The sequence below is a fragment of the Pieris rapae genome, chromosome 14, assembly GCF_905147795.1.
Source record: "Pieris rapae chromosome 14, ilPieRapa1.1, whole genome shotgun sequence".
NCBI lineage: Eukaryota > Metazoa > Arthropoda > Insecta > Lepidoptera > Pieridae > Pieris > Pieris rapae.
Window position 1 is genome coordinate 3300052 of NC_059522.1, and position 27136 is coordinate 3327187.

The following is a 27136-nucleotide window of genomic DNA, read 5'->3' on the forward strand; positions in this document are numbered from 1 at the left end:
ATAAGATAATGGAATGAGGGCAATACCCCTTAAAGCTGAGGGAACACGGTACAAATTTGATTATTCACTATGTTTAAAAACTACTATGCTCAAAAAACTACTGTTAAAACGCTCTAAAAGTATATGACCTAAGGTATGGCAGTGCATTGAACATCCTATGAATTGCTTGTTAAGAAAATGTGGTGATTTCAACATTTCCAGCCATAAAACTGCAACCATAAGCTTTTTTAAAACTGTGTTGTCTTTACTTACAGTTGGAATACAAATTAAATTGGAAATATTTTTACATGCATTTTATGAAGACTCAGTAATATACAAAATAAGTAGATTAAAATATATCGTTCATTTTGTAATATAATTATATTATATATAAAAAGACAGTTTACAGTTATAATTTTAAATGAATATTTAAGAGTTTTAATTACTGTCAATTAATTAGTCAATCCGTTAATAAAATATTACCTACTACTATCTAGCGAAGACATTTAACGACTAGCCAGTCTGAACAGTGTTCACTTTGTCTACTAAGGGAAAAATATCGCCATCATATGCTGATTCAATAAGAAAAATATATGCTAACAATTTGCACATTTACATCGCGTCAGGCTAGCGGTCAGCGTGCTCGTCGGCGATTTGTTTATAAAAGTCGTAAATTTCGTATCGCCAGCAGTTTTATCCTTACTCAGTAAGCGCGCAGAACCTTTTTAGAACAGTTCTTTAAGTGACGTGTAATAATGTCTCTGCTCCAAGGACCATCGAGTAAACAGGAAGAGATGATAAAACAGGAACTTGGGGAGAATCCAGGTGATATTGAGAGGGGCGTCATAGATCTCCGGAGTATGTGTGCTGCCAACCCTCACCTGCCGCGACCGGATACTATTGGTAATTTTTTTCACGCCATTTTTTCTATAAATCATATTTTCACGCATTAAATAAATTTACTGAATGGATCAAAAAAGTTTAATTGAAAGTGACGTTGTAATTTTAATTATACATTCATATTTAAATAAAAGTTTTTTGACATACTCAAAAATACATTATATCATTATCAAAAGTGTTAAATTCGTATAGTGTATAAATAAATAGGCTTAGAAGCAATCTTCTAAGGATCCAATGTTTCCAAAAAAACTGCTTAAAAAACAGTCATTTAATTATTTTATGATACCATTAGTAGCGCATGCTTATAATTACAGACGAGATTAAAAAAATTGTTTGGAGTTTAATTTGACATCATTGGCTACGATGATTTTAAATTGTATAGTTTAGTTGATATCGGTGCGCTTGGTTCATTCAGTTGGTTTTTATCATTAAATTATTAAAGATTAAAAAAGTATTCAATCTGGGAAATAATGTTTAGACAATTCTTTTATTCGTTTTCGCCCCGATCATTTCATTTAAAAAAATCATTCTTGATGAACTACTTGATTTTCTGATAGATTATAGATAGAAAATTCGATGACACTACAAAATCGTTGAATTTCAACGTATTCTATGATATAAGTTCAATTAATATATACAAGAAAAACGTTTTTTTGTCCTGAATACTATCTTACTGAATTTACTTATACGTTACTTAAATTTTGTAATTATTCATTGTTGTTGGTTAAATAAAATATTATTTATAGTTTAATATGGCGTATAACGCGAAGAAAATAATTATAGCATTTTTTTTTGTAAAATATAAGTATAAGTATACTTATATGTTACAGAATAAACTATAATATATGTACAACGAACATACTGATATAATCAATATTTAAAACCAATTTGTTAAATACATTTTCTTCAATTCTACTTCATGACGTTAAATTAATTGCAAAAAAATTAATATAATCATTGTACCAATACATTGCAATCACCTTTATTTTATTCGGTATGACTTCACCCTTAAGTGTTATTTTATTTCCTACATAGGAGAAGTCGCGGGCATCAGCCATTACTTGTGTAATTAAAACCACTTATTGCCTTAGATCCAATGCCACAGCAAAGCAATTAATACCAAAATTTGATTGACTATTGTAATACATACTATAAAGCTGATTATGACGAATCCACATAATATTTATATATGTAAACACGTCAGAGATTATGTAATTTTCCAAGGAAATAAACAACAATATTTGTATAAAAATGTATTTTAATTCTATGTTAGTCTAGTTAAGTGTTATTGTATAATAGCTTTGTATTTAAATGCGTATGAACAAGTACTTATACATCTTTATTCACTTTGTGTTATTAACCTCAATTATTTATTTATATTACATGGTTGTTTAAATAAGTCTCAGCTAACGTTCACCACATTATATTACAATTAATGTTCTGATTCGGTTCCAAATCTATGACGTTCTCTGTTATTTATTTGTTTTAATCATTACACTTTTTTCCCGGGGTAGATAGAGACCACGGATCTCCACTTGTCCCGCTTTTGACATACCCTTCTCGGTTCATCAAATTTCATCACATAATGGGCACTTTTAACGTGTCCCTTCTCTAGTACCTCCTGTGTATGTACGACAAGGGCTATACGATTCCCCCATCCACGGTTGCCTTGTTACAGCTAGTATTTTAATACCCGCTTTAAATATCGGTACGTAGGGTAGGTATAATAATTGTTTGCCTGTTATTCAAACTTTGCGTTAAACCTAGGTACATGCCAACTGATACCTTGAAAAAGTTACCCGGGACCCATAACCAGCCGCGAAGGAATGATTTTATTGTGAGATAGGTGAGCTAGATCTTACTATACCTATAACAACAACAGCCTAGTGACTGTTCCTCGAAGCAGTGAAAGATAAGTAAGCCAATGTGCCATGAACATTGTAAAGTAATTGTTTTTATGGGTAGATTCAAGGGTGCATTGATGAATCAAATTAAGTCAGGTCACGTATAATGTACGAGCTTTTCTATGCAATCATTTTAGAATTCAGTCAAAGTACTCTTTCGCAAATGACGGGTATTTAATCGATATTTTATTCGAGCTCTAAGGATTTCTCAGTGTAATGTTGCATACATATATAAAAGTCAGTTTCTAATAATTGTTATGTGGTAAAAAGTTATTATAGAACTTTTTAGATAAGAGTAATTGTTTGATAGAGAGATCACCTATATGTATCGTCATGACAACATTGCGACATTTTGTAGAGGTAGTTAAAGATGCGCTACCCTTTAACATTATACATTAAAATTATTATAAAAGCAGAAGTTAAAATTGCTATTGCTAAAATTTTGTTGTTTATTGTAAAAAAATAAAATGGGTGCGTTTGTAATTTAAAAGCATGAAGAAAATAATAACTCGAAAACAACCACACAGATCCCTACACAAACATTATTTCCGTAGTTATTTTAAATTTTATTTATTTCCTATTTTTACAGTAACTTAATACTAATACAATAGAAAAATAAGCTAAAAACATAAAACAAACATAACAAGTAAAAACTTAAAACCTAAACCATTTTATAACTAATTATAAATAATGCAATTCTTGTGAATTCAGCCAGTGTGCAACTAAATACAACAGTACAGCTGTCTCACACGCCATGGTGCTTCTCTGAGTAGATTTGTACGCGCCCGCTGCACTGCCAGCAATTGAGATTATGATGATTACCACGCCGAGTGTGGTTACTTGGCACACGTAGACCTAGTCTCTCTAACATTTCAAATTATCTTAATATATAAACAAAAATTGCGGTTTGTGTGGCTAAAAATATGACTTAATAAGCATTCGAGCGATAGAAAAGAAAAAAGCACCCCAAATAAGGATAATCGTTATTTAATACGCAATTTAACCCAGTGTGAAACCTTCACGTCAAATTGCTAACGTAGTTTAGACGGTTACAATTTACAATTTACGTACTTAAAACCAAGCAATAATAATATCAAAGTTTGTAGTTAATATAAACCTTTATTACCCAAGTTTTGATGCCAATCCAGTTTGTATAAAAATTTAAAAATATTTAAATTTTTAATGCAGATAGGATTTGTAGAAAATTGCAATAAATGATAAAAATCTTCATGAAATCTTACAATTAAATTTTTTGGTAAAAAAATAATAGGTTCTTTTATTGTTTCTTATCGTTCGTAATGGTCTTAATTGTCATAATTGTTAAAAAAGTGCTTCCTGAATTTTAATATTTTTTTTTGGTATAATTATTCATAATTAAACAAATAAAGTATCGAGAGCGTAACATTAATTGCGCGACGCGTTTACAATGATATGCTCAATTATTGTGAAGCGGATATATATTATATTTAGAATATTTTTATTTTGGATTTATATATATAAATTATTATAGGATTTATGTATATGAGAAGATAATGTATATTTATTTTAACTAATGAAATCAACAATAGATGTTCATCGAACTAGTATCTGCTAGATATATCATATATCTTAAGATAAATTTTTACCTGATATATTTTTTGTTATTCCCACAAAATAACATATTGTTTTTTTCATACACATTTATTATACCAAAGAATGCTTATTTACATTTAACTTTTAAGTCAGTTTATTTGTCATTCTTAAACTATTAAGTCTAATTATATTTTTTTTAATTTAAGAGGCTTACTGCAAAAAGTGTTTTAAAGCTCCCATGTATTCTAGAATAAATATAGACAAAACCGGAATAAAAAGGAAAAAAAGGTGGAGGCACGGAGTGCACTGGAGGTTGTTGTCATCTAGTCGTTTTGTTTTACTACGACGATTTTATTTATAACAACTACTAAATCAGGTTTTAAAGAGCTAATCTTCACAGGCCTAATAGGCAACTGGCCTTATTGATACAACATAGCTACAATATACCTGTAGTCCTGGCCAAAATTTATAATTATAAAAAAGATATAAATATTTATATAACATTTTTTTGTTCTTTTAATCTGAATACAATAAACTATTATGTACATATTTTATTAAATATCACGAAACGAAAAACAAAAATCCAATCTCCAAATTGTTTAAAACAAGTTTTAAATAATTTGGAGTTTGGCGGCATTTAACCTATCCTTCAAATAAAACAAAATTCAAACTTGGCACTAAATTTAAATCGACCCATACATAAAATTTTGGGTCGGCGATTAATTTTGATTATTTATAGTCTATACAATACTACTTACTAAGTAAAATCTTCAATCTTCATAACTTAAGTCATCTCGTATATAGTATAAAACATTTTTGCATAAATTGGCAATAATATGGATTAATTATTCTATTAGGCCTTGTGTAGACAGCTTCCTTATCATATACCTACTATCTGCTTATTTGCGTAGTTATAAGGTTGATATGTAGTTATTATGAATAAGGCTTAATTAATTCTTACAATGGGATATAGGAACAATAGCTTTCTTAGGTACATAGTTAAATTATCACTAGCGTATAGTTTTAACGGCTTTAAATCATTTTTTTATCATACGTAGGTAAAGCCACGCTTCTTTTTAAAACGACGTTTTTGTCTTTTTAAATCAAATATAAATGTATATTGAACGTAAGGAAAATATATATTTAGAAATACAGGAAACTGCTTTACGCCACTTATTTTCATTGTTATGAGATAGATTATAAGGTCTAATGTCTGCTACTGAACTTAGGTCATTTACTTGAAAAGTTTTATGCCCAAGTATGCACAAAATTGAACTATAATTTTGACACGTTATTTGAAATTAATAATCCAGGTTTCGTTTGGGTAAAAGAGCACATTATCAATGAATGCTTCACTTTGCATTATTTTATTAAACCTAAGTATTTTACTTTAATATTTATCCATGTTTGGTATATCTTTACTATTTGATAATAAAGTTTGAATATTCTTACAAAGTAAAGCCTGAAATCTACTTAAAAGATTAATGGTTAATTTTAAGCATTTGTTAACAGATAACCACATATTCGAAGTATTTCTCCGCGGGTGCAGGATGAACTTTGAGCGAGCGAGGAATAAATTTGAAGCGTTTTGCTATGCAAGATGCCGATACAGAGACCTGTATATTCACCGGTCACTCAACGAGCCTCCACTCAGCGATGTTGCAAAATTCTTGTAAGTATCCCTCCGATGTGGCCTCAGTGTTTTAAGCTGTATTAAATTCCCGACCTATTAAGTATTTTAGGTTCCGATTAGGCAACAGAACCTTCGTAATAAACAACAAAAAAACTATTTCGTATCTGTAACAAATTATTAACTTATTTAGATTAAAATTTTACGTCCATTCCTTAGCTTCTTTCTTTGTAAGGATTGCGGTAATCGTTATTAAAAGTTAAATAAGAACAAATCTCTTGTATAGGTTATAATGATAAAATATGTCATTTTTGTGATTTCGTTAACACTTTACGTGTTATTTTGAAGGTCAACAATTTTAGCTTCGTAAAGTTGATTTTATAAAATTATAAGGATTTTTTATATTTAGTTTTATCTTGAAAGAGTGTATTCCATATATTCAGCTTATATAACAATATTTTAAGATGTTACTCATTGATCTTAAACACGTGAATGATATAATACGAATAAGTCTTAGCATTAAAAATGGATAATTTAATAAATTAGTTTCAATTGAAATAATAGTCTCCGGACACCAGGAAATAAAATGCCCGCTATTTCATAATACGGTACAAAAGTACCTCATCAGATCGGATTATGAACATACACGTTTATCTGTGTCTACAATTTATAAAGGTTAATATAATCCTGAAAATACGTTCCAGGGATATAGTGCCTCTTCCGAAGCTGACTGATGACGGTCTGCGAGTAACAATTTTTAGAATACGACCAGGATATCCTGAAAGCGCTGTTGACATCACATCGGCTGTAAAGGCAATCCTACTCATCTCTGATTCAAGGCTGTTTGATGAAAAACTTATATTAGGAGATGCATTTATTTGGGAAGTATGTAGACATTTTGTTATAACTGTCAGTCTAGGTGAGAATTTAATGACAAAATTGTCCACTGTGTTGGGTCACTGGACCCAACTTAAACGCCTTTAAGCGAGAAGGCGTAAATTAAATCTAATTATACATTTATTTTACTATACACTAAATAGTGTAATTATAATAACGTTATTTCAAGTAGGTAATCACTTATTTTAGTTTAGATTTCGATGCATTACGTTCTAAGTAGGTACAAGATTTAGCTTCCGCTGTGCGTGTTCGCTTTGATTATAAAAAGCTACATTGCTTTGTAAATCATTAAAAAAAATTTGAAAAAATTCATTTTAAGTACATTTGCATTCCTAGGTGTAAGATTTGGAATCCCTTTTAATTAAAAAATACTTGTGTCAGGGTTCCCAGCTCTTCCATAAACAAACTTAATTCTAAATTCCTGAACATAATTACATAATTATTTTATTTATTATTTCAACTGTTATGTTATCAACACGCCTGAGTGCTTATTTGAGAAAAACGGAATTGACATCTTCGTATTTATTATTCTCACTTGGAGTCACTTTTTATCGGTTATTCACATTCTCAACCCCACGCCGTCATCAATAATCGAAAAGAAATACCTGCAATATAACAGGTTCTTAAAACTTCAAACACGACGTAATGCCGTTATTTCTGAAATTCTTGAAACAATTTAAAACGGTTTTCGGCTTAATCGTTAGCCGCTGACACAAGAAATAATAGGTAGGTGTTGACTTATTGAAATGTATGAAAACATATCTTAACAGACGTAATCGTATTAAGCGCGGTTTACTCTTTATAATGCCAGTACATGAGAAACATAATACAGCTACTTTTTTGCAACTGTGTCATAGATATTTTCCATATTAGGTATGCGAGTTTCCTCACCATGTTTTTTTTTCTCTTTGAAAGCAGATAAAATGTAATAGTGCACAGCCGGGTTCAAAGCACAATTTTCAAAATTATGGGTTGAATCACACAAGAATTGACAAGAATATCGTTTTCATGTCAACTTGCAGATTACAAATTATAATAGAAACTCATCGTTTTAATGATATTACTTATGAATAAGGAACTTCACACATTCGTAATACGCTTAGTATGGTTGTAAGTATTATCTTCGTATAAATATCTTTATAAATTCCAATGCATAAACTCAGCACAATGTTTTTTGTTGGTTGAAGCTAAGTCCAAGTTCGTACAAATCTCGTCAACAGGCTTGGCGTGGAAAATAAAAAATTCTGATGAAGATTGATTTGATTTGATTTTAATACAGAGTTGTTTATTTGATTTTACAAAATTTACTACAAAAGCTAAAGTAACGTCTTTCTTTTGGACGTATTATTTATATTAACCTAACATTTTTTTTAATTTTACAATGCATTAGGAAAGTTTAGTCTCTCAAGCTGTTAAATCTCTTTCAAGCTGATCGCTTGCAGTCGTGAAATTACTTTTAAAATGAATACTTATTTATATACTCTCCGGAGACTGACATTGAGATGCAAAGGTTAAATTTTTAAACATTATCAAACATGAGCTGCGGAAGTCAGTTCTATCACAAATTAAAAATTCTAATGTCTATAAAATGATAATGAGCGATTGTGACGTCGCATTATTGTTACACATGGTTACACTTCCTGAACGACAATTTTGTGATTAAAATTAAATATCATAATTTAATTTTTATATATACGCAACACAAATTTACCAACTTATCTATAAGTCTTGTCGATAAATGTTGATAACTATGTTATTATAGAAAAATATATTTTTAAAGGTACCTATATAAACAACCAATTTTATCCAAAACCAATTTCAATGTTGTATGTATTAACTTAAATAGTTATTTCAATGTTTATTCGTCAAGATATTTAAAATTTGAGTTTTATTTTTTGACATCCATAGAGTTTCATTATTTTTGACAGGCGAGCAACGTCCGCGCTTCAATGGCGGCATATGTAGCGGGTGGTGCGAACGCAATCCGCCGTAGCATATACTTAGCTCAGGGCGCGTATCCGCAACGTATGCGCAGAATACATGTAGTGGGCGCGGCTGGCCTTGTTGCTTCTTCTCTGAACCTTATGAGGTCTTGTGTCAACGAAAAAGTTCGCAATCGGGTATGTAAATAAAGCAAATTAAATATTCTAACATTCCGGTCCGTTTTTTACGTATTTCCTCATTGGTATTCAAATATAACAACAAAGATGTTACTTATCATCAATTAATATTCGTTATCTCAGCGTATTTATGAGAGACCAGACACAACTAGACCAGGAAAAGATAGTCTTTACTTGACTTTTCGCTTTTAAGATACATTTATTCTGTGGTATGGATGGTAGGTACTTTTTTTTATTTTATAGAACAGGGGGCAAACTTAACTGGTAAGATTTTATAACGGTGATCGACTAAAATGGTTGATCACAATAACGGTAATAGCACAAACCGACACAAATTTAATAATAATATAGAAAGGTCATGTGAACAAATGCGCTAGCTGTGACCTGTCTACTGTACCTACCAGATCTGTTAATAAGTTGGCTTTGAGGGTAGCAAAGTTTGAAATTAAACATGTGTATATATTTTATTAGTCTCATATAACATGTATACTAATTGTAATACTACTTGCAGTATTATCTACACAACAAGATAGAGGAGCTCTTGGACCACTTCCCAGCTCGCATTTTACCGATGGAATGGGGTGGTGATGAAGAATCATTTGACGTGCTTACAAAGAAATGGCAGCAACGCGTAGAGGAAGTTAGGGACTACCTTCGTAATTTTAACGAACTTTGCCAAGTTGCGCCTGAACCGAAATACGACAATGATATCTATGGAACCGCTGGCGCGTTCAGAAAACTTGAAATCGATTAATATAATTGTTTTGACATTTACAACGCTCGGTAATTTTACATATCGACCAAAAAACAGATAATAGTGAAGTATCGGTTTCGTAGAGCGAAATTTAACGTGGCTGGTGAACATTCGCACATGTACTTTTGATATGAAAAAAATTAAAATAAAATAATATAATCTAATATATATAAAATAAAATTCAATCTGCCAAGACCACTGGGGCACTTTAGGTTGGTGCGGTATATAACGAAATTATAGAATAAACTGTGATGCTCAATTTGAAAATTGTATTGAAAAATAATTTTTCGGTCATATATTTTGGAAGTTTAACAATTAATTTTAATGTATCTAAAAGTAACATTCGTTTCAATTATGATCATATTTTAATACCTAGTAATACTAGAAACAGTTGACGTACCTATATTAAAGTCCATACGATAGAGTTAGCTCTACAAAGCCAATACTAGGAAATAATTTACAAAGGTCAACGTGCAATATTATTCGCCGTTTAAGTACTGTTAGTTTTAACACAGTGTCGCTAATTGCTCAGTTTTATTAAAATATTGTCCAATATGGGCAGAATTGGGCTCCTACCGATTTCTGTTATAGCGTACGTCCAAATACGCACGAATAAATATAAAACGAAAAAACAACGTAATAGTTAATAATTATAATAAGTTTAGTTTAGTAATGAATAGCCTTAAATATGTGTGTGCTATGTTATTTAAAAAAGTATTAAACCGCTAGAATATATTTTGTCTCTCATTTATTCATCTCTGCTGACTAATATTTAGTTTAGGTATATAAATGGCATTTATGTATTAGCATGCGAAAACTCGTTTTAAGTATCCATCTGGTCTCATAAAACCCGTTGGGCTCGATACAAAACATCCATAAATTAATTGAATAATAGGATGGTTTTTGATACGTTGAACCGGATCGAAATATTCGCAGTGTGGCGTTAATAACTTCATTCAATAAATGTTACCTGGCTCGCCCTTAATTCCATATAAGTAACGTTTTAAAATTTGCACTAAAGCCTTATTTACGTAATCGGTAAACGATCTTCAAGTGAAGCTAGTAAATCGGTAAATAGAATGTTTACTAAATATTGAAATATAATGGTATTCTTAGATAAATCGATAAAGCAATCTATAGTTGGAAGCTATGGTTTCGGATCCCGATACTTCTACCAGCTAACCCCAAAAAGATTATTTGTGTATAGTATAGAAAAGTACTTATATTATAGTATAATCACAATTATTATTTTTAAAAATAAAGGAGAAAAATAAGATAGTAAAATAGAAATAAAGGAAAACAAATAATATTACTAAAGCTGTCTACAAGAAATGGATACTAAGTTGAAAGCGGATCGATGAAGAGAGTTTGTTTTTGAAATAAGTAAGTAAAAAAATATAAAAATTAAACATAAGAAAATAAAATAATATAAGGAATTAAAATCTGCAAGCAAGAATCAATAAAGGATTTAGAATTGCTAAGACAAAGGACAAGCATATGCATAAGCGATATTGATGAGCATGTTAAGTTCATGAAAAAGAAATATAATTCTAAAAAACAAGAAGAAACTGCCCAAAAATAATTTTTTTATGGAAGATTTTAGTAAACAAGGCTTGGAAAAGAGAATAGTTAATTATGACAAATTGGAATTCGAAAGTGATACAGCTCACCTCACCTAAGCTAACTAATACTATAATACTAGGTTGAAAATAAACAAGACTTTCAAGATAAACTAGCTTCTCTAGTTTATCTTGAAAGTCATTTACAAGTACAAGACACTCTTCGAGGTTTCGACATCTCTTACGAGGTTTTTGTCTCTAGAAGAAGTACTGAAAAATAAAGACTTCTTAATGGTAGCTAAGAACTGCCAGACTTGGATATTAGAGGAACCAAAATGGAAAGAAACATATTGGGTGTAACACTGAGACATCGCAAAAGAGGAGAAGAGATAAGATTAACATTATGAAGAAAAAAAGGCAATTGAAATGGTGCTTGACCGGGCAAATGACGTGAGATGGTTTGTTGAAATGGACAAAAATTATCACAGAATATCAACAACGAGCTAGAAAAAGGAAAAGAGGAAGACAGCATGAGGGGAAGACGACATAAAGAGAATAGGAGGAAAGACTCGGACAAGAAGAGCTTACATTATAAAATTATTGGAAGCGGCTGGAAGAGGCTTGAAGAGGGACTTAAATTGGACACGCTGATCACCAAAACCTGCACATCTGATGTATTAGATCAATTAGTGGACTAGAACAAATGTTATATTGTATATATTATAATATAATAATAATATATTATTATTATATTATAATATATATATATATATATATATTGGGTGACATAAATGAAAGCATAATAATAATAAATTTCACATATTTAATAGTTTATGTTTGCTACAGCCTCTTATGGGATTTATGTCCGCTTTCAAACAACATATAATTCATTCATTCATTAAATCATTAAACCTGCTGTTCCAAGCGAGACGATAGTTATAAATATATGTAATACAGTAGTTAAACGCTGTAACAGAGGCCCTTGAAGGTTTTCTAATTCATCTATATATTCGTACTTATAAAAAAAATGTTTTAACCACTGGCAGTAGGCCCAAAGGTCATTGTACGAAATTCTTCGTGCTCCGCGTCCGTACTATAGTAATACATCAGTTATCATATTACAAGGAAAGGATGATGGTTCTTTCAACTAACCCCAAAAATGCACAAAAATACAAAACAAATATTAAATTTACAGAAGACGCAATAATTAGTCTTATAAATTTTTGTGTATTGTAATAAATGAAACTTATTATGAGAAATTTTAAATTTTTTTTCAAATCTGACAGCACCAGATCTGTCATCATGGCCTAGAAGGCAGAATTAACTGACTGCTACAGTGCAATTATTCAATCAATCAAAATTGTTTATTCAGTTAAGACGCGTCTTAGGGCATGCTTATGAATGTCAAAAACGATTACAAAATTCGCGAAAGAGCAAAACTACGCCATCCGTAAATCCGTAAATCCAAACTACCAGAAGGCCTTGTTCTGAGAAGAACGGGCAAGATTCTCAACCCCAACATCGTGCCTTATCTTGGAGCGCAATTAATGTTTTATTATATGAGCACAACTAACGATAAATGCAAAATTAACAATAGTTGTAAGGCTAAGTATAACGTGGTGTGGAAATTGGAATGTCTTAGGCCCAAAAATCGCCTAAGGTAAAATACCTAGTTACCTAACTAGGCAACTGTAACATGTAACTTCAACAAGTCTCCGTTAATAATTATTATAGTGGATAATTATTATAATTAAAAACTAATTTGCCTACGTTTTAATATAAGACCTCGTAAATAGTAAATATTGTCATAATAAATATACAATATTATTACGACATAAGCACTTATCTATTCAAAATTTTAATGCAATGGTACACATTTTTAGAAGACGAACGTGTTTTTTGTTTCGATAGCAAATTTGCTCAGACTATTTTACTTTTATTGAATCCCATTATAAATGTAAAAACCAAAATAAGCAATTCTCCTTGACCGTTGGCTCTTTCAATACGTTAAATTAATTTTATTTAAAGTTCGACACAGTTAACATTTTGGCGTTTATAACGTTTTTTTTATATTATACAATTTACCTGCCATCGTGTTACAAATAGATAGCCAAGCAATAGCTTTTATAACATAATCCAAGGAAGCCAGTAATAAAGTACAAATTCGCAGGTAGAAGCAATCTCTTTACGTAAAATTTTGTAAGATACATATTTTTAGGTAAAAGGTTTTAAAAAGGTGTAGGTACCCAAATATTTTATTGGCGCCCATTCATCTCCATCTGACCATGCACCACAGGTTCGATAAGAACATTCCATTCAATCACTTATTGTTCATTTGACTGTAAGTAGTTATAATTATTAATATTCAAGTCTACTAAAAATCCATTAATCCAGTTTGGAATACTACTTTGGTATAAAATTTTACCATAATATTTCACTACTTCCACAGTTTGACAACGGTCTATTCCGTATGCGGCTGTCGTATGACACAAGGAAAAAAAGTAAAAATCATTACCGCGACCAACACCTTAAGAAATTTAAATATAGAAATATTCTAAACTACATTATTAGTCCTGTGAAAATATAATATATGATATGCGGAAACTGTTTCATAAGTGTAATTTGGTAAGTTTATCACTTTAACCTTTATTTGATAATCGAATAGTGCAGTGTTAAGTGTACGAAAGTTATTGACATTTGAAATTGAGTAGTGCATATTTTGACAGCTGAACTGAACAGCAGACATCAGCCGTTTGTATGTTATAAATTATAATTGACATATGTCATTACGTGGCCTGACGAGGGTAGAGCTTTGCATAGGATAATATTTCAAAAATAAATTGAAAACAATATAGGTTACAGTGAAATAAATTTAGGCAATAAAAATGAAAAGCTCAAATAGACGCATAGTTTTCTTACTATCTATCTGTTCAGTAATAACAGCTAGTAACAGTTATACCATTACAGTCGATGCTCATGCAGAAGAATGTTTTTTTGAAAATGTAGATGCCGATACTAAAATGGGTGAGATATTTCAGGCCTTCTAGTAATTTATGTTTTGAAAAACGGAGGTCCTACATGAATTGCTAATAATAAGTACTTTTTGTGTATTAAATATTAATTTAGAACATCACTTACATTTTTTTTGACTTACAGGCTTAACATTTGAAATAGCTGAAGGAGGTTTCTTAGATATAGATGTTAAGATAACAGGACCTGATGGAGCTGTCATATACACAGGACAAAGGGAATCATCTGGAATGTACACATTCTCAGCAGCAACATCTGGGCGCTATACATATTGTTTTAGCAATCAAATGTCCACTATGACACCAAAGGTAATTAAACATACACTTATTTATTACTATACTTTTAGTGATACTGATATTATTCTGAATTAAATATATTTTGTTTGAATATTATTTAATCCTTAAGCTTTTTTAAGAGATTTTTTGTTTCACCAGTATCTTACCTAGAATAAAAGTCACACATGTATTTATTACAGGTAGTAATGTTCAATTTTGAAGTGGGTGATGCTCCAGCCAAAAAAGCAGGTGAAAAAGAAGATGATGCAAATCACAATAAGTTAGAAGATATGATTAAAGAATTGGGAACTACTCTAAAAACTGTAAAACATGAACAAGAGTACATGCAGGTATGATAATTAAATGTCTGTAACAACAAAGTTATAAACAAGAAGTTTTACAACTAACTTGTTCTATTTTCCTGAAAGCTTTAACCTTTCCATGACTTTTCCTAAATTAACCAGACCAATGTCAGTATTGGCCAATACTTGTACATTTAACTATAAATTCTGAAGATGTAAATTCAAATTGTGTAAGTGCATTGATATTTTTTTTATTTGCTTAAATATTTGTATACTGAAACTTTTTTTAAACCAGCCTGTTTTTGCACAGCATGATGCCTACTAAAAAGAAAACATGCAATCTGAGGCCATGTCCTATGAAGATTTATTTAAAAGAATAAGTTGGTACAAAGGCTTTGTGATGTTGAGCCTATAAACACATCTCTAATTCTAATCACAAACACACATAATACATCTTTACTTACATCTTTCTGTTTGATAACCATACAAAACACAAAACCATATTGTCTATAGATATAAATTGTATCACATTATAATTTTTGCTATAAAATATAGTAAAACAGTTAAATTTTCTAAAATTATTGTAATTAATTTTTTTTTTGTAAAAATTTGTAATTATTCCAGGTTCGTGACCGCATTCATCGTGACATCAATGAGAGCACAAACTCTAGAGTTGTTATGTGGTCTATATTTGAGGCGTGTGTTCTTCTCATTATGACATTTGGGCAAGTGTATTACCTTAAAAGGTTCTTTGAAGTCCAACGTGTTGTGTAATATATAGTAGGTTTTATAATATAAATTTAAAAAATATAAGATCTATTTATTTATACAATTTGAGTGATCTGTGGTTTGAGAATGTTTTTATACAAGCTATTATATATTATTTAAATATTTGTTTATCATTTTGTGTTGTATGTTTACTATTGAATAAAAATAATTTCATTGTAGTCAATCCACAATTCAACTTCACTTTTCAAAAAAGATTTATTTTATTAAGTTTAGGTACACTGCAAATACAAGTCCCAAGGCTTTAATATTTGCACAGTAAAGTTGTTGAAATTTTTGAAATGCTATACATTTATATAAAATTTCAGTAGTTTGTCTTTGCTAAAAAATAAAAGAAAATCTCACAGAATTTGTTTTATTAAATATATTATTCTCGTAATCATAACATCAGATCACAACTTTAGTATATGATATGGACATCACAAATGACGAAGCACATACTAAAATATGAATAAAAAATTGTCTTAAAACTATTTAACAATTAACACACAACAATATAACATATGCTAAGTTGTAACAAATATTTAAAATGACCGCTTGACATCAACGGTGATTTGAAATATACCTCGTAATTTAAATTCCCTATGATTCCCTATGAAATACGCTGTAAGCTATTTATTTTATAACTAGATTCATTGCATTAATATAATTAAGTAATAACAATGAAACCAAAGGTTCTTACATTTAATTACCATTCAAACACCATATACCTCAGGTCGGCTAAAGTCAATTCTTCCAGTAACCAGTGCAGATACAACAGAGTCTGTTGGTAAAACTTTACAAGTTTCACTAGCACCTGGTAATTCAAGTAACACACTGGCTCCAGAAGCACTAAGTAGTCTACTACTGCACTGTAAACAAAAAAATATATTAGAAATATCATGGATATAATTGAAAACCATTTTAAATGTTTAATGATAAAGGTTGCTAGAAAATTACATCTATTCTTCTGATCAAGTTGTAGCCTTTAGCTGTAGAATATGGTATATCCCTTTTTTTCAAATTAGTAAATTGCATGAGTGTAATCATGTATTTCATCCTTAGAGTATTAAGCCAGAAAGGAGTCGCCTTTACGCGCGTCCCCCTCTGTCAAAGTACGAACCCGCTGGACATACCCGTTATATAAAACTGTTTCTCGACCCTTCCGCGCCATTCCGGTACGACGCTTGTTAGTGTAAAGAGCTCCGACAAAAATGACTGGATGCAGTGTATTCGGCTGTAAAAAAAGGTCTGACACATCGAGTGTACAAAAAGACAACGTAACATTTCATCTGTAAGTATTTTCTTAAGTAATATTATCGTATATTATAAGAATACGTGAAAATCAAATAAATATTCATTGCCGAGTAATGCCGAGTCAATGTTGCCAGTTTATTGCAAAGTTCCGCACTATGACGTTTTTTGTGGCTTAATTTTTTATTTGCATAATTTTTTTACTAACAGATGGTACTTACATAGGGATCATATTGTTCAATGACTTAAGTAAATATGCTTTACTATTGATTATTAGTTGTCCTGTTCGTGGATTCGCTCACAAGTACTTTGAAGGTTTACCCAACACTTCAAATTTTCTTATTATACTAATGTCTTTAATTAATGAAGAAAGGGCGTGAAAAATTATAAAAATTTATCACATGAATTTATCCTAATAATGGTTATTTTCCTAAGTTGGTAGTTAGCCACACCAACTTTAAATGTGTGCGTTGCGGTTACTCTTGTGTAAGCAAATTAGGTTTGTGTGCGTGTGTACAAACATTGTGCAATTTGTTTCTGTAGTAAAATTTTGTCTGTGTGAGTGCCTCGTACCCCGCCGATGTTTTGGCAGAAAAATGAATTAGCATCGTTCGAGTGATGGCGTCTCCTTTCTGGCTTAATACTCTAAGATTTCATCACAAAAAATATTAAAGCATATTTTTTATAATAGCCATAAAAAAGGAGAATTGTACTCTCTCTTTTGCTCAATTGGTTTCATTTTGACCAATAAACTTTGTTTGTGTATATATTATTTTGGCTAATCTTATTCATATGCAACACAAATAATACTAAAGTGATAACAGCATAAACAACTATTAATATTTACCTGGTTGCCTAGCAACGTAGCAACAGGTAACACCGCATTATCAGGGAAGTGAAGAACAGCACGCGCGTACTCAGGCCTTGGATCGAGTTTGACGTCACGCGCGAGACGTACACGCATACGGGCGTACTCGCTCGTGTAACGCGTACATTGACGTAGTGCACGCACTACGAATAATAAGCTGCAAACATATGCTGACACTGGATTTCCTGAAAGTTTTAAACAAGATTTAATTAACTTTATCTATATGGTTAGGAGGGATTTTTCTAAGCTAAATCATATTTTTGATTTCATCACAAATTCAAATATTGAAGACTTAATTTACATCTGAATCTACAATACAAAATGGGTAAAATGTAAATAATATGAATAAGAGCACTTTCTTCCAACAAATAAAAAATATACCTGGCAGAGCAAATATAAATTTGATTTTTCCTTCATAATCACATGTAGCAAACGTGCTGGGTTTGCCAGGTTTCATGCGCACACGGCCAAAGTGGATCTTCGCTCCGAAATCCTAAAAACAATTTTATGAATATCCATAATTTCGAATATAGGCACGCTTAAGACATATTTAACTAAGATGAGTTTTTACAACGAGCTTTTTACGAGAGTACATTTATTTATATGCATGAATGTGTAGTTAATTTTAAATTTAATTTTGATAGCTTATGCAAATAAACATATTTATAGCTAAAATTTTCGCAATTCTTAAGTTAACTTTTAAGTTAGAACTCAGTCACTACATATTGAACAAGTAATATGTATCTTTAATATTTATAATCATCGCGTGTATACAAACCAGCTCATCAAGCCAAAGAACTCTCTGCGTGAGTTAATTTTAGTTAAAAAAAATTAATCGCTACAAGAATTTTTCTGCTTCGCGTGATAATTCAAACCATAATTAGTATCTATTTCCATAACAGTATAATTTATATATTATTTCCGGATGGCAAACTTCATATTTGCAAAAAAATAATTAAATCGATCCTCGTATAACTTTCAAATTACTGAGTGACTGTTTCGATCTTCCTAAGACACCCGCTTTTTAAAGAATGATGTATGAATGAAAAATATATCGCAATCAGTTCTATCTATTTTCAAAGGTTAAAGTTCCAGATTCAAATATCATGGATTTAACGAACTTACATTAGCAAGCACAGGTTTGAGCAGATCCCTTTCGCCCATAGACACGCCACCCGTACAAACAAGTATATCGCATTTGGCCAATGCGGTTGCGATGGCCGACGCTAACTCTGCGGGCTCGTCCCGGGCAATACCACAGTCTATGCTCTCATAACCGTGTTCCCTACAGATAGATATGTTTTATAGGAGATAAACATTATGACTTCCACCGTTATTTTAGGCCAAGCATTTATTCTAGATATAAAATGTAATTCTCGTTGTACGCTTTTGTAACCTTCGAAGCCTATTTGTGTGTACAGAAAAGGGAATGAAACAGACTCAAAACTTGTGTGTCTCGTGGACAATATACAATACAAGTTAAAACGTTCGCTAATACTTTGATCATAAAATTATTTATTTTGTTTAAACAGTTGTTTCCTTGAAAAATATTTGTCGCTGAATGTATAGGGTATCCATTGAAGTTGGTCACGACGAAGACATCTAATACAGTAAATTGCTTTTTAATACTTAAAATTAATTTTAAATGCTGAAAATATTCCTTAAACTGACTATTAAGATAAAGTCATATTTTATCGAAGTTTTTAATGCCTCAATTGTTAGGAATTGATTGAATGGTTATATATATAATATATTAAAAAATATTGAACTGGGTTTGTTTGATTCGATTGAAAATTTTGATAAATCAGTTTTCTTTAAATAGTAAAAATCTGCGAAACTAACTACGATAAATTTCCATAAAACATCACTTCGTCGACTTACATAAGCATTCGAAGGGTTCAAAGTAACCTATCTATATAAATAAATATGAACAGCAATGTAACTAAGCACAAAACTCGAAGACGCCTGGTCCAGTAAGTATATTTTAAATATATTCCTTGAACTCTGATGAAGGTTTCCTGGAGAAAAATTTAAGAAAAAAATCACACTAAGGCGAAATTATCTTCTTGGGGCTAGTTATAAATGCATACATACCGAAGAAGCATTTTCAGCATAATCCTATTAGAATCTCTTATGTGCGAAGGACGAAGTGTTTTCTCAAATGGTTCTTGCAACTCGTTGCCTGTTGATAATATCGCAACCTGTAATATACATTTTTTTTAGCGTAACGACACATACTTTTTAAAGGACTTTCTCCTAAGCGATTTTTACATATAGGTAACGCAACTATATATGATTTGTTTTACCCATTTCTAATGTGCATTACTAAAAAACTCATGTCATTCAAATTATTTCGAAAATGTTTGAAAATTGATTAAGAAAATACAAGGAACGTGTAAAATCAAAAATACACACACCTTGGGACAAACTCTTACGGGCACTTTAAGATAGCCAGCGCCAGCCAAAATTCCTATCTTTGCTGCATCGATTAAATCACCTGCGTAAATAATGAGAAAAGCTTTACTTGTGTTAATTTTCAATCGCTTACCAGTTTAAAAACGTTTGCACATCGTTTCAATGATATAGGTAGTAATTATATCATTACTAACAGTGACAATCAAAGAACAATTGACGACGAAACTGTCGGTAAATTTCAAATCTTGAGATTGCATGATACGGCATCTCCATATTTATTCATTTATGGCATGCCACAATAATAATATATGTATATACCGATTCACATACTACTAACAAATTTTGCTACTACTTAAAAAGTAAAAACAACTTACATTCGTCTCTCTGTTATGTCCAGTTCTGGAGAAGAACAGAGGAAACGGTTATAATAAATACATAGGTTTTTTGGTTAATTGCTACTGGCCTGTACATAATTACTTAACAAGACTACCAATTTTTCTGCTGAATAACGTGATAATTTATCTCGACATATACGAAGGTCAGGGTGCAATATAATTCATCAAGTTTTAATCAAAAAAAGATATGACTAGATAAATAATCTGATTGAAGAAATGTTATATTGTACTTACAAATAACAGTTATATTTTTATATAGATATCTTTGCGCGTTTCTAATTAAACTCCGAGGAAACGATTTTCATGGATTTTTTTCAGCATGTTAAAGTGTATTTGAGAATAATTTTAAAATGTATTTAGTGTATTAGATGATATTTGTAGACGTCTTTCGGGTCCGTACATACGGAACGTAGACAACGTTATAATTATATTTTATTTCAGCTATAAATAATGCATGTGCATATTAAATGAAATTGAAGTTATGAACACTCTCAGCAAATTTCTATTTATCTCGTCAATTATAATACAGTCTTTAATATAGCTTTAAAGTAAACAAACATAAATCTTATATGTGAAAGCGGCTAGTCGTATTCAACATCTTAATCGCATTTTACATTGCGCGTTGCTACACTAAGGGCCTGTTTCACAATGTCCGGATAAGTTCCAAATAAGCTTTTTATTACTTATTGGTAGGATAAACAGTATTTTTGCGTTTCACGACTGTCGGATATTTGTCTATTGCGCTATTTGTCATGAAATGCCAAGTATATTATTCGGAACTTTTATCTTTCGGGTGTTTTATGTGTTGCATAGCTATTTGTGACTTTATCCATACATTGTGAAACAGGCCCTAAGTCAAACCCTTATTTATTTCCAGTGTAAAGCATGAATAAAAAATTATATCGAATCAAAATGAAACGTTTTTTTTTAACAAGCTATTTTCGCTTAAACGTTTATCTTTTTGGTAACTTAATTGTAATTATTGTCAATAATTGACAAGCGGTAATGGTATTATTGTTAAAGTTATCATATTATGTTGACCTATGTATATTTATTCGTTAACAAATAGGTACGTAAATATCAAATTATCTTTAATGAGCTCAATGAATCGCTCACCTTTGCAAGGTGACAAATAATCTATTTTTAAAGTTGATTCAATACAGACAACATTAAATCTAGTATTTTTAAACCTAGATATTGTACCACCGTGGTTAATAAACAATGCCGTATTGTCCTGAGTGATAAATGATCCAGTTAACGTCATAATTAACGTGTACCTCACAAATAAACTTTTTTGCAATAAAACAGTAATTCTAAGGTTTCAGTTATTTCATTAAATTAATGGTCTGTCGTGGTCTGTACAATTATAATCGTGTAAATGAATACGCGTGGAACTGTTTAATAATAGTTTAATATCTAAGAAAAAAATAGGTCTTGGAATCAAATGTATGCATCTAGTTCCTAGATTTTTTTTTCTTTCTCAGCAAGGATGTGATCAGCCATCTGTGCCAGACAGGCCTATCATTTTTATGTCTACGTTACGCTAGTCGCTCCCAATGCTTTTTAAACCGTACGAGCGGGTTGATTGAACACATAGAAATGAATTTTCATTGGTGCACCCATAATACGAACGGTTATAAGGAACACACTGAAGCCGCGGGCCAAAACGGCTAATATTTATGAATCTTTTAGAAATCTCTGATACCCCGGTCAATTTAGACAATCGAAGGTAAGTACATAAAGTCCCAACAAGCTGAAAATCAGTAAAAATGTTTAAAACATAATTTGGTATAAATAATTTTTAAATATTATTTATAATGTATGTGAAATAGTTCCTCATCATTCCCTTGAATGGATTTTTTTTTGTTCTCTGGTTCTCTTCTATGCATAAATTGTAAATGCCGGTAGTGCTCTAATGTTGAATCATAATATAATGGAGGATTCGTTTGATTCCGACATTTATTATAGATAATTTTATGATCTACATTTTTGTCTATTATGATAAAACTTACCGTTTTTCTGACCTTTGACATTGAATAAAAAAATTCCATACACGGGAATGATGGGGAACTTTTAAATATTATTTATAATTATGTTTATAACAATTTTACTGATTTTTAGCTTGTTGGGACTTTATGTACCTTCACTCTCATTTTTGGTCTAAATTGACAGGACTATGACCGACGGCAAAGAAAACAAAAGAACTAAGATGGGTGCCTGATTGTTTATGTTTGTAACTTTGTAACCATGAAGCAGGCCTTCCAAATTTATATGGCATTATTTTTTTTGAAGCAATCATACCAGGAGATCAACGATTATGTACGCTCACAGTTAAAAAACTTACCTTTCTCTAATAGCACATCACCCAACGATATGTCAAAACCAATTGGTCGCACATCTTGATGCGGTTGGGGATTCACTAAAATCTCTACTTCCAGCTCTGTCTCTGCATCATCTGTGGCTTTCACCAGTTTCGTGTCCTCAACCTAAAATAGAATTACAGCTGACACTTTATCTAATAAAAAATATAAAAAGTTATTTAGGAATCAGTGGGATTCGCACGCTAGACTGATAAATTAACAATTACTTTTCTTGGTTACAATTATTTATAAGGATCTATTGGAAATATTGTTTATGGTACTACCTAGAAATATAAACTCATAAACGATATTTTATATACTAGGTATTATATTGTGCGCTTAAGCTACTAAATTTTTTGCATTAGAAATACTTTTCTTGGATATCAATAAAAAATCCGTAATCCACAATAGGCAATAGAACTATCTATTGCATATAATATTCGTGACATATACAAACCTGAACCACACAATCAGCTCCCGATGGTATGGGCGCGCCTGTATTTACGCGGGCGCATTCGCCCGATGCAAGCGGGGCAACGGGTGTATCCCCAGCTGTCACAGCTGAACGCACTTTACGTATACCGACCCCGTCCCAACTTAAACAGGCGTAGCCTACACAAGAAATCATGATATTAAAGACATCTGTTTGGAATGGTAAAAGTAGGCAGTAAAGAATGTTTAATATAAAGCTCAATTTTGATCTAAACAAAGCATTCCTTAAATAGCCAATATTGCATTTATGTTAAGCGTAAAATAAATAAATCAATAATCTTTACTTTAAATTACTCGTCCGTCTATAATATACAAAAATATTTGAAATAGATTGCAAAGATTAAACTTTAAAACTTTGACTTTTAATATTAACTCTACATAGGACAAATTATTTGTATCACAAAGAAGTCTTACAAAACTATATGGAAACAAAAATGCTTGGATATTATTTTTGTCTGCTGAAACATTTAGATTTATCAATTCATTTCCTAACTAAGTATAGCTTAAAAGTATGTAAAATTAGACCCTCTTAACTTACCATCCTTCACTGAGGCTGGAAATGGCGGCATTGGTTCTTTAGCCAATATTGGTTGTGCTGCTACCTTGCCCATACATTGATCAATAGGCACTTCCTCTACCCTCTCAGTCCAGTGCATCATAACAGCATCCACTATATGAAATGCCTCTGTCATCTCGATCATTGGGTATGGTGACTCTCTGTGCCTTAATGCCACTTTACTAACAACTACTCTGCTAGTTTTATGAGGGCACCCACTTTGCATTTGATCATGTACAGCTCTAACTTCAACAAGATCATTTGTTAACAATGAAATAGCATGAGATAAAACTGGTTTTACAACTTCTATACACTCTACAACTGCCTTTTTGCTTCCTGGAAAATTAATAATCAAAGTCCTATCTCTTATTCCTGCCATTGCTCTTGATAACATTGCCATAGGAGTCTTTTTAAGACTTTCTAAGGTCATAGCAATTGGGATTGCCGGAACTTCCCTTTGTATAACAGCTTTGGTGGCTTCTGGGGTCACATCTCTACTACTCAAGCCTGTTCCTCCAGTCGTCAGAATTAGATCAATGTTTGAATCACAAAAGTACTTAAGCTCTCGTTCAATTAATTCCTTTTCATCAGGAACAATAATTGTATGGATGTATGCATCTGGAAACTGCTCCTTAACAAGTTGAAACAAGGCTGGTCCTGACTCATCTTTGGCATGGTTCTTAAAACAGGTATCACTAACAGTGATAATTACTACTGCCTTCACCATAATTTTACTATACTGTAAATGCAATAGCATTAAGTAGTTTAAAATATATTTAAAAACAAATTTATTAAAGTGTCCCTAATGTTAAACTTATCAGCTTATACAAAAAATTACTTAACATTGCATGTTTATAGTGTAAAATAATTAAAATTTCGGGGTCAGGATAATTCATCAAAATCCATTTTCAGATATTACTTGATAAATCATACATTAATCGTTAAAAATCGACTAAACAATTATATTAAAAAATTCTAGTAAGCATTATAAGATTTTAAATTTTTATATCTTACCTTCTAATTAATTTTAGGATTCACAGTAATTAGGTTGTCGCTAAAAATATCTACTACGATGAGTAGTTTTGGCATATACTTTGCACGCAATTTCTTTTTATATAAAAGTTATTAAGGACTGAAATCTATGCACGAAATTTAAAATTCTTTTAAATAGCAATCAGAATGAGCGGGTAAAGTATTCAATATTTAATTAAATTAATCTTAGGTATAGACACGACTTCACAAGACACAGATACGTACTACGTAAAGATGTTATGCTTACACTACCTACTAAAATTCAGAAAATGAGGAATTTTGTAACTGTCATATATAAAATGTAAATAGAGATATGGGATGTTCTATATTTTTATAAATCACAACCCATTTTTATCTTTGTTAAATTGATATATTTCTTCACAAACAACGGTAATTAATTTATATTCTTATAGAAAGGCTCATAGGAAAAATACATGTTCACTCATCTTAAAAGTCTGTTCTGAGTGACGTCTGTTTTCTTCTTTTCTAAGTGTCCTGTATTTATATTGCCACATACAAAATACTACACCATATAGTATGTACATTTTAGTGCGTATCTACGATACGCTACATCACCCCCCTACGGAGACAGAAAAGCTAAGTAGACAAATGATAGTATGTAACAATAAAATAAAAGGTACTTAAAAAATTACACCACAAAAATTTTACATTACAAAGTCGCTCCAGGTAGCTCTAAATACGAATCGTCGTTTGTTGCCATGTCGCGATGCTGGTGTTGATTGTACTTTAGCCATTTTCCGTCGAAGAGGTTCAACGAAATCAGCCTGGTTTTCCATTGTGAAAGTTGGCTGTTCATCTGGGACATGGAGTTGTCCTGGTAGACGTAATGGCTCTCCAGATGTCATTTCTGCAACTGAGCAGTTCAGGTCCTCCTTAACAGCTGACCGCATACCCAGCAATACCAATGGCAACGCTCTAGTCCACGTGTCATCGTGGCAAGTTAGGGCGGCTTTAAGTTGCCGGTGAACTCGCTCAATCATGCCGTTTGCGGAGGGATTATAAGAAGTGGTTGTTTTACGCCTTGTGGCAAACCTTAACATCAGACGATGGAAGTGATCCGAGTCGAACTGCGTGCCCTGGTCGGTTGTCAAAACAGCTAGGACACCGAAGCGTGGAATCCATTCACGGGTGAACGTTTCAGCTACTTCCTCAGCGGTGATAAAATGCATAGGCAAAGCTTCAGCCTACCTGGTCACTATCTATAGCTGTGAGGAGGTAAAGGTAACCGTTACTGAAAGGTGGAGGTCCAACGATGTCAATGTGTACATGCAAAAATCGACCAGATGGCAATTTAAATTCTCCTGTTGGCGCCGAAACGTGTCGCGTAATTTCAAGTTGTGAAACTAGTCAAAAACAGCGCGGCGAACAGGAGGTGTTAAATAGGGACGCGTTTTTTCAGTTGATATGTCACAAATAATAGAGATATGTGTTGCAGGAATATTAACCTTAGAAAGTTGAAACTAAGATGGTAGAGAGCTCTGGATCAGACTCTTTGGACTTTAAAAGAGCTTCATAATCTTTTTCAATCGATATTGTCTCTATGCGTGACATCGCGTCAACAACTACATCTTCTTTTCCATTTACGTGTCTGATATCAGTAGTGAATTGAGAAATAAATGAAAGCTGATTGAGTTGTACCGGAGTAAGTTTTTCTTGGCGCTGGGAAAATGCATAAATCAACGGCTTATGGTCCGTATAAATAGTGGCAGATTATGCTTCGAGAATGTCGAAAATGTTGGATCGGTTCATACTGTGAACAGTCCTCCTTGGTGCCAAATATGCACTTCGATGAATTAACGACGATGCCATATTCTGAGAATCCGCGGAACAATGAGCGAAGGTGCTCAGCATGCTCCTCAGGGGTTTTGAAAAAAAACACCAGCATCATCCTGTTTGTCGGGGTCACCATTTATGGGATGTTCTATATTTTTATAAATCACAACCCATTTTTATCTTTGTTAAATTGATATATTTCTTCACAAACAACGGTAATTAATTTATATTCTTATAGAAAGGCTCATAGGAAAAATACATGTTCACTCATCTTAAAAGTCTG

At 31.7% G+C, this 27136-nt stretch overlaps 3 protein-coding genes across 3 annotated transcripts; 2 read left to right on the forward strand and 1 right to left on the reverse strand.

Moving 5' to 3' along the window:
* Positions 1–555: 555 nt before the first annotated feature.
* On the forward strand, positions 556–10491 carry LOC111004309 (alpha-tocopherol transfer protein-like). The gene is made up of 5 exons (XM_022275301.2): positions 556–882; positions 5868–6027; positions 6690–6870; positions 8811–9002; positions 9514–10491. The coding sequence occupies exons 1-5, from the start codon at positions 735–737 to the stop codon at positions 9754–9756; spliced, it is 924 nt and encodes a 307-aa protein (XP_022130993.2). The 5' UTR covers positions 556–734; the 3' UTR covers positions 9757–10491.
* Positions 10492–14086: 3595 nt separating this feature from the next.
* Positions 14087–15732, forward strand: LOC111004310 (transmembrane emp24 domain-containing protein 2). Its single transcript, XM_022275302.2, has 4 exons — positions 14087–14339; positions 14472–14653; positions 14821–14970; positions 15547–15732. Exons 1-4 carry the CDS (start codon positions 14201–14203, stop codon positions 15694–15696), a joined length of 621 nt encoding a protein of 206 aa, XP_022130994.1. The 5' UTR covers positions 14087–14200; the 3' UTR covers positions 15697–15732.
* Positions 15733–16049: 317 nt separating this feature from the next.
* LOC111004308 (gephyrin) lies at positions 16050–25436 on the reverse strand. Its single transcript, XM_022275299.2, has 10 exons — positions 25042–25436; positions 24010–24766; positions 23437–23591; positions 22964–23105; positions 20227–20306; positions 19904–20010; positions 18935–19094; positions 18191–18302; positions 17789–17994; positions 16050–16559 (listed from the first exon to the last, which is right to left on the reverse strand). The coding sequence occupies exons 2-10, from the start codon at positions 24752–24754 to the stop codon at positions 16404–16406; spliced, it is 1863 nt and encodes a 620-aa protein (XP_022130991.2). The 5' UTR covers positions 24755–24766; positions 25042–25436; the 3' UTR covers positions 16050–16403.
* Between the last annotated feature and the right edge of the window lie 1700 nt (positions 25437–27136).

Bases quoted from the DNA above. Each gene is read 5' to 3' on its own strand.
- LOC111004309 (XM_022275301.2), top strand. From the start codon at position 735: ATGTCTCTGCTCCAAGGACCATCGAGTAAACAGGAAGAGATGATAAAA. The intron at 883-5,867 runs GTAATTTTTTTC...ATTTGTTAACAG, and splicing joins GCCGCGACCGGATACTATTG to ATAACCACATATTCGAAGTA. The intron at 9,003-9,513 runs GTATGTAAATAA...TACTACTTGCAG, and splicing joins ACGAAAAAGTTCGCAATCGG to TATTATCTACACAACAAGAT.
- LOC111004310 (XM_022275302.2), top strand. From the start codon at position 14,201: ATGAAAAGCTCAAATAGACGCATAGTTTTCTTACTATCTATCTGTTCA. The intron at 14,340-14,471 runs GTGAGATATTTC...TTTGACTTACAG, and splicing joins AGATGCCGATACTAAAATGG to GCTTAACATTTGAAATAGCT. The intron at 14,654-14,820 runs GTAATTAAACAT...TATTTATTACAG, and splicing joins TGTCCACTATGACACCAAAG to GTAGTAATGTTCAATTTTGA.
- LOC111004308 (XM_022275299.2), bottom strand. From the start codon at position 24,754: ATGGTGAAGGCAGTAGTAATTATCACTGTTAGTGATACCTGTTTTAAG. The intron at 18,303-18,934 runs GTAAGTTCGTTA...AATTGTTTTTAG, and splicing joins TCAAACCTGTGCTTGCTAAT to GATTTCGGAGCGAAGATCCA. The intron at 16,560-17,788 runs GTAAATATTAAT...TTTTGTTTACAG, and splicing joins CTACGTTGCTAGGCAACCAG to TGCAGTAGTAGACTACTTAG.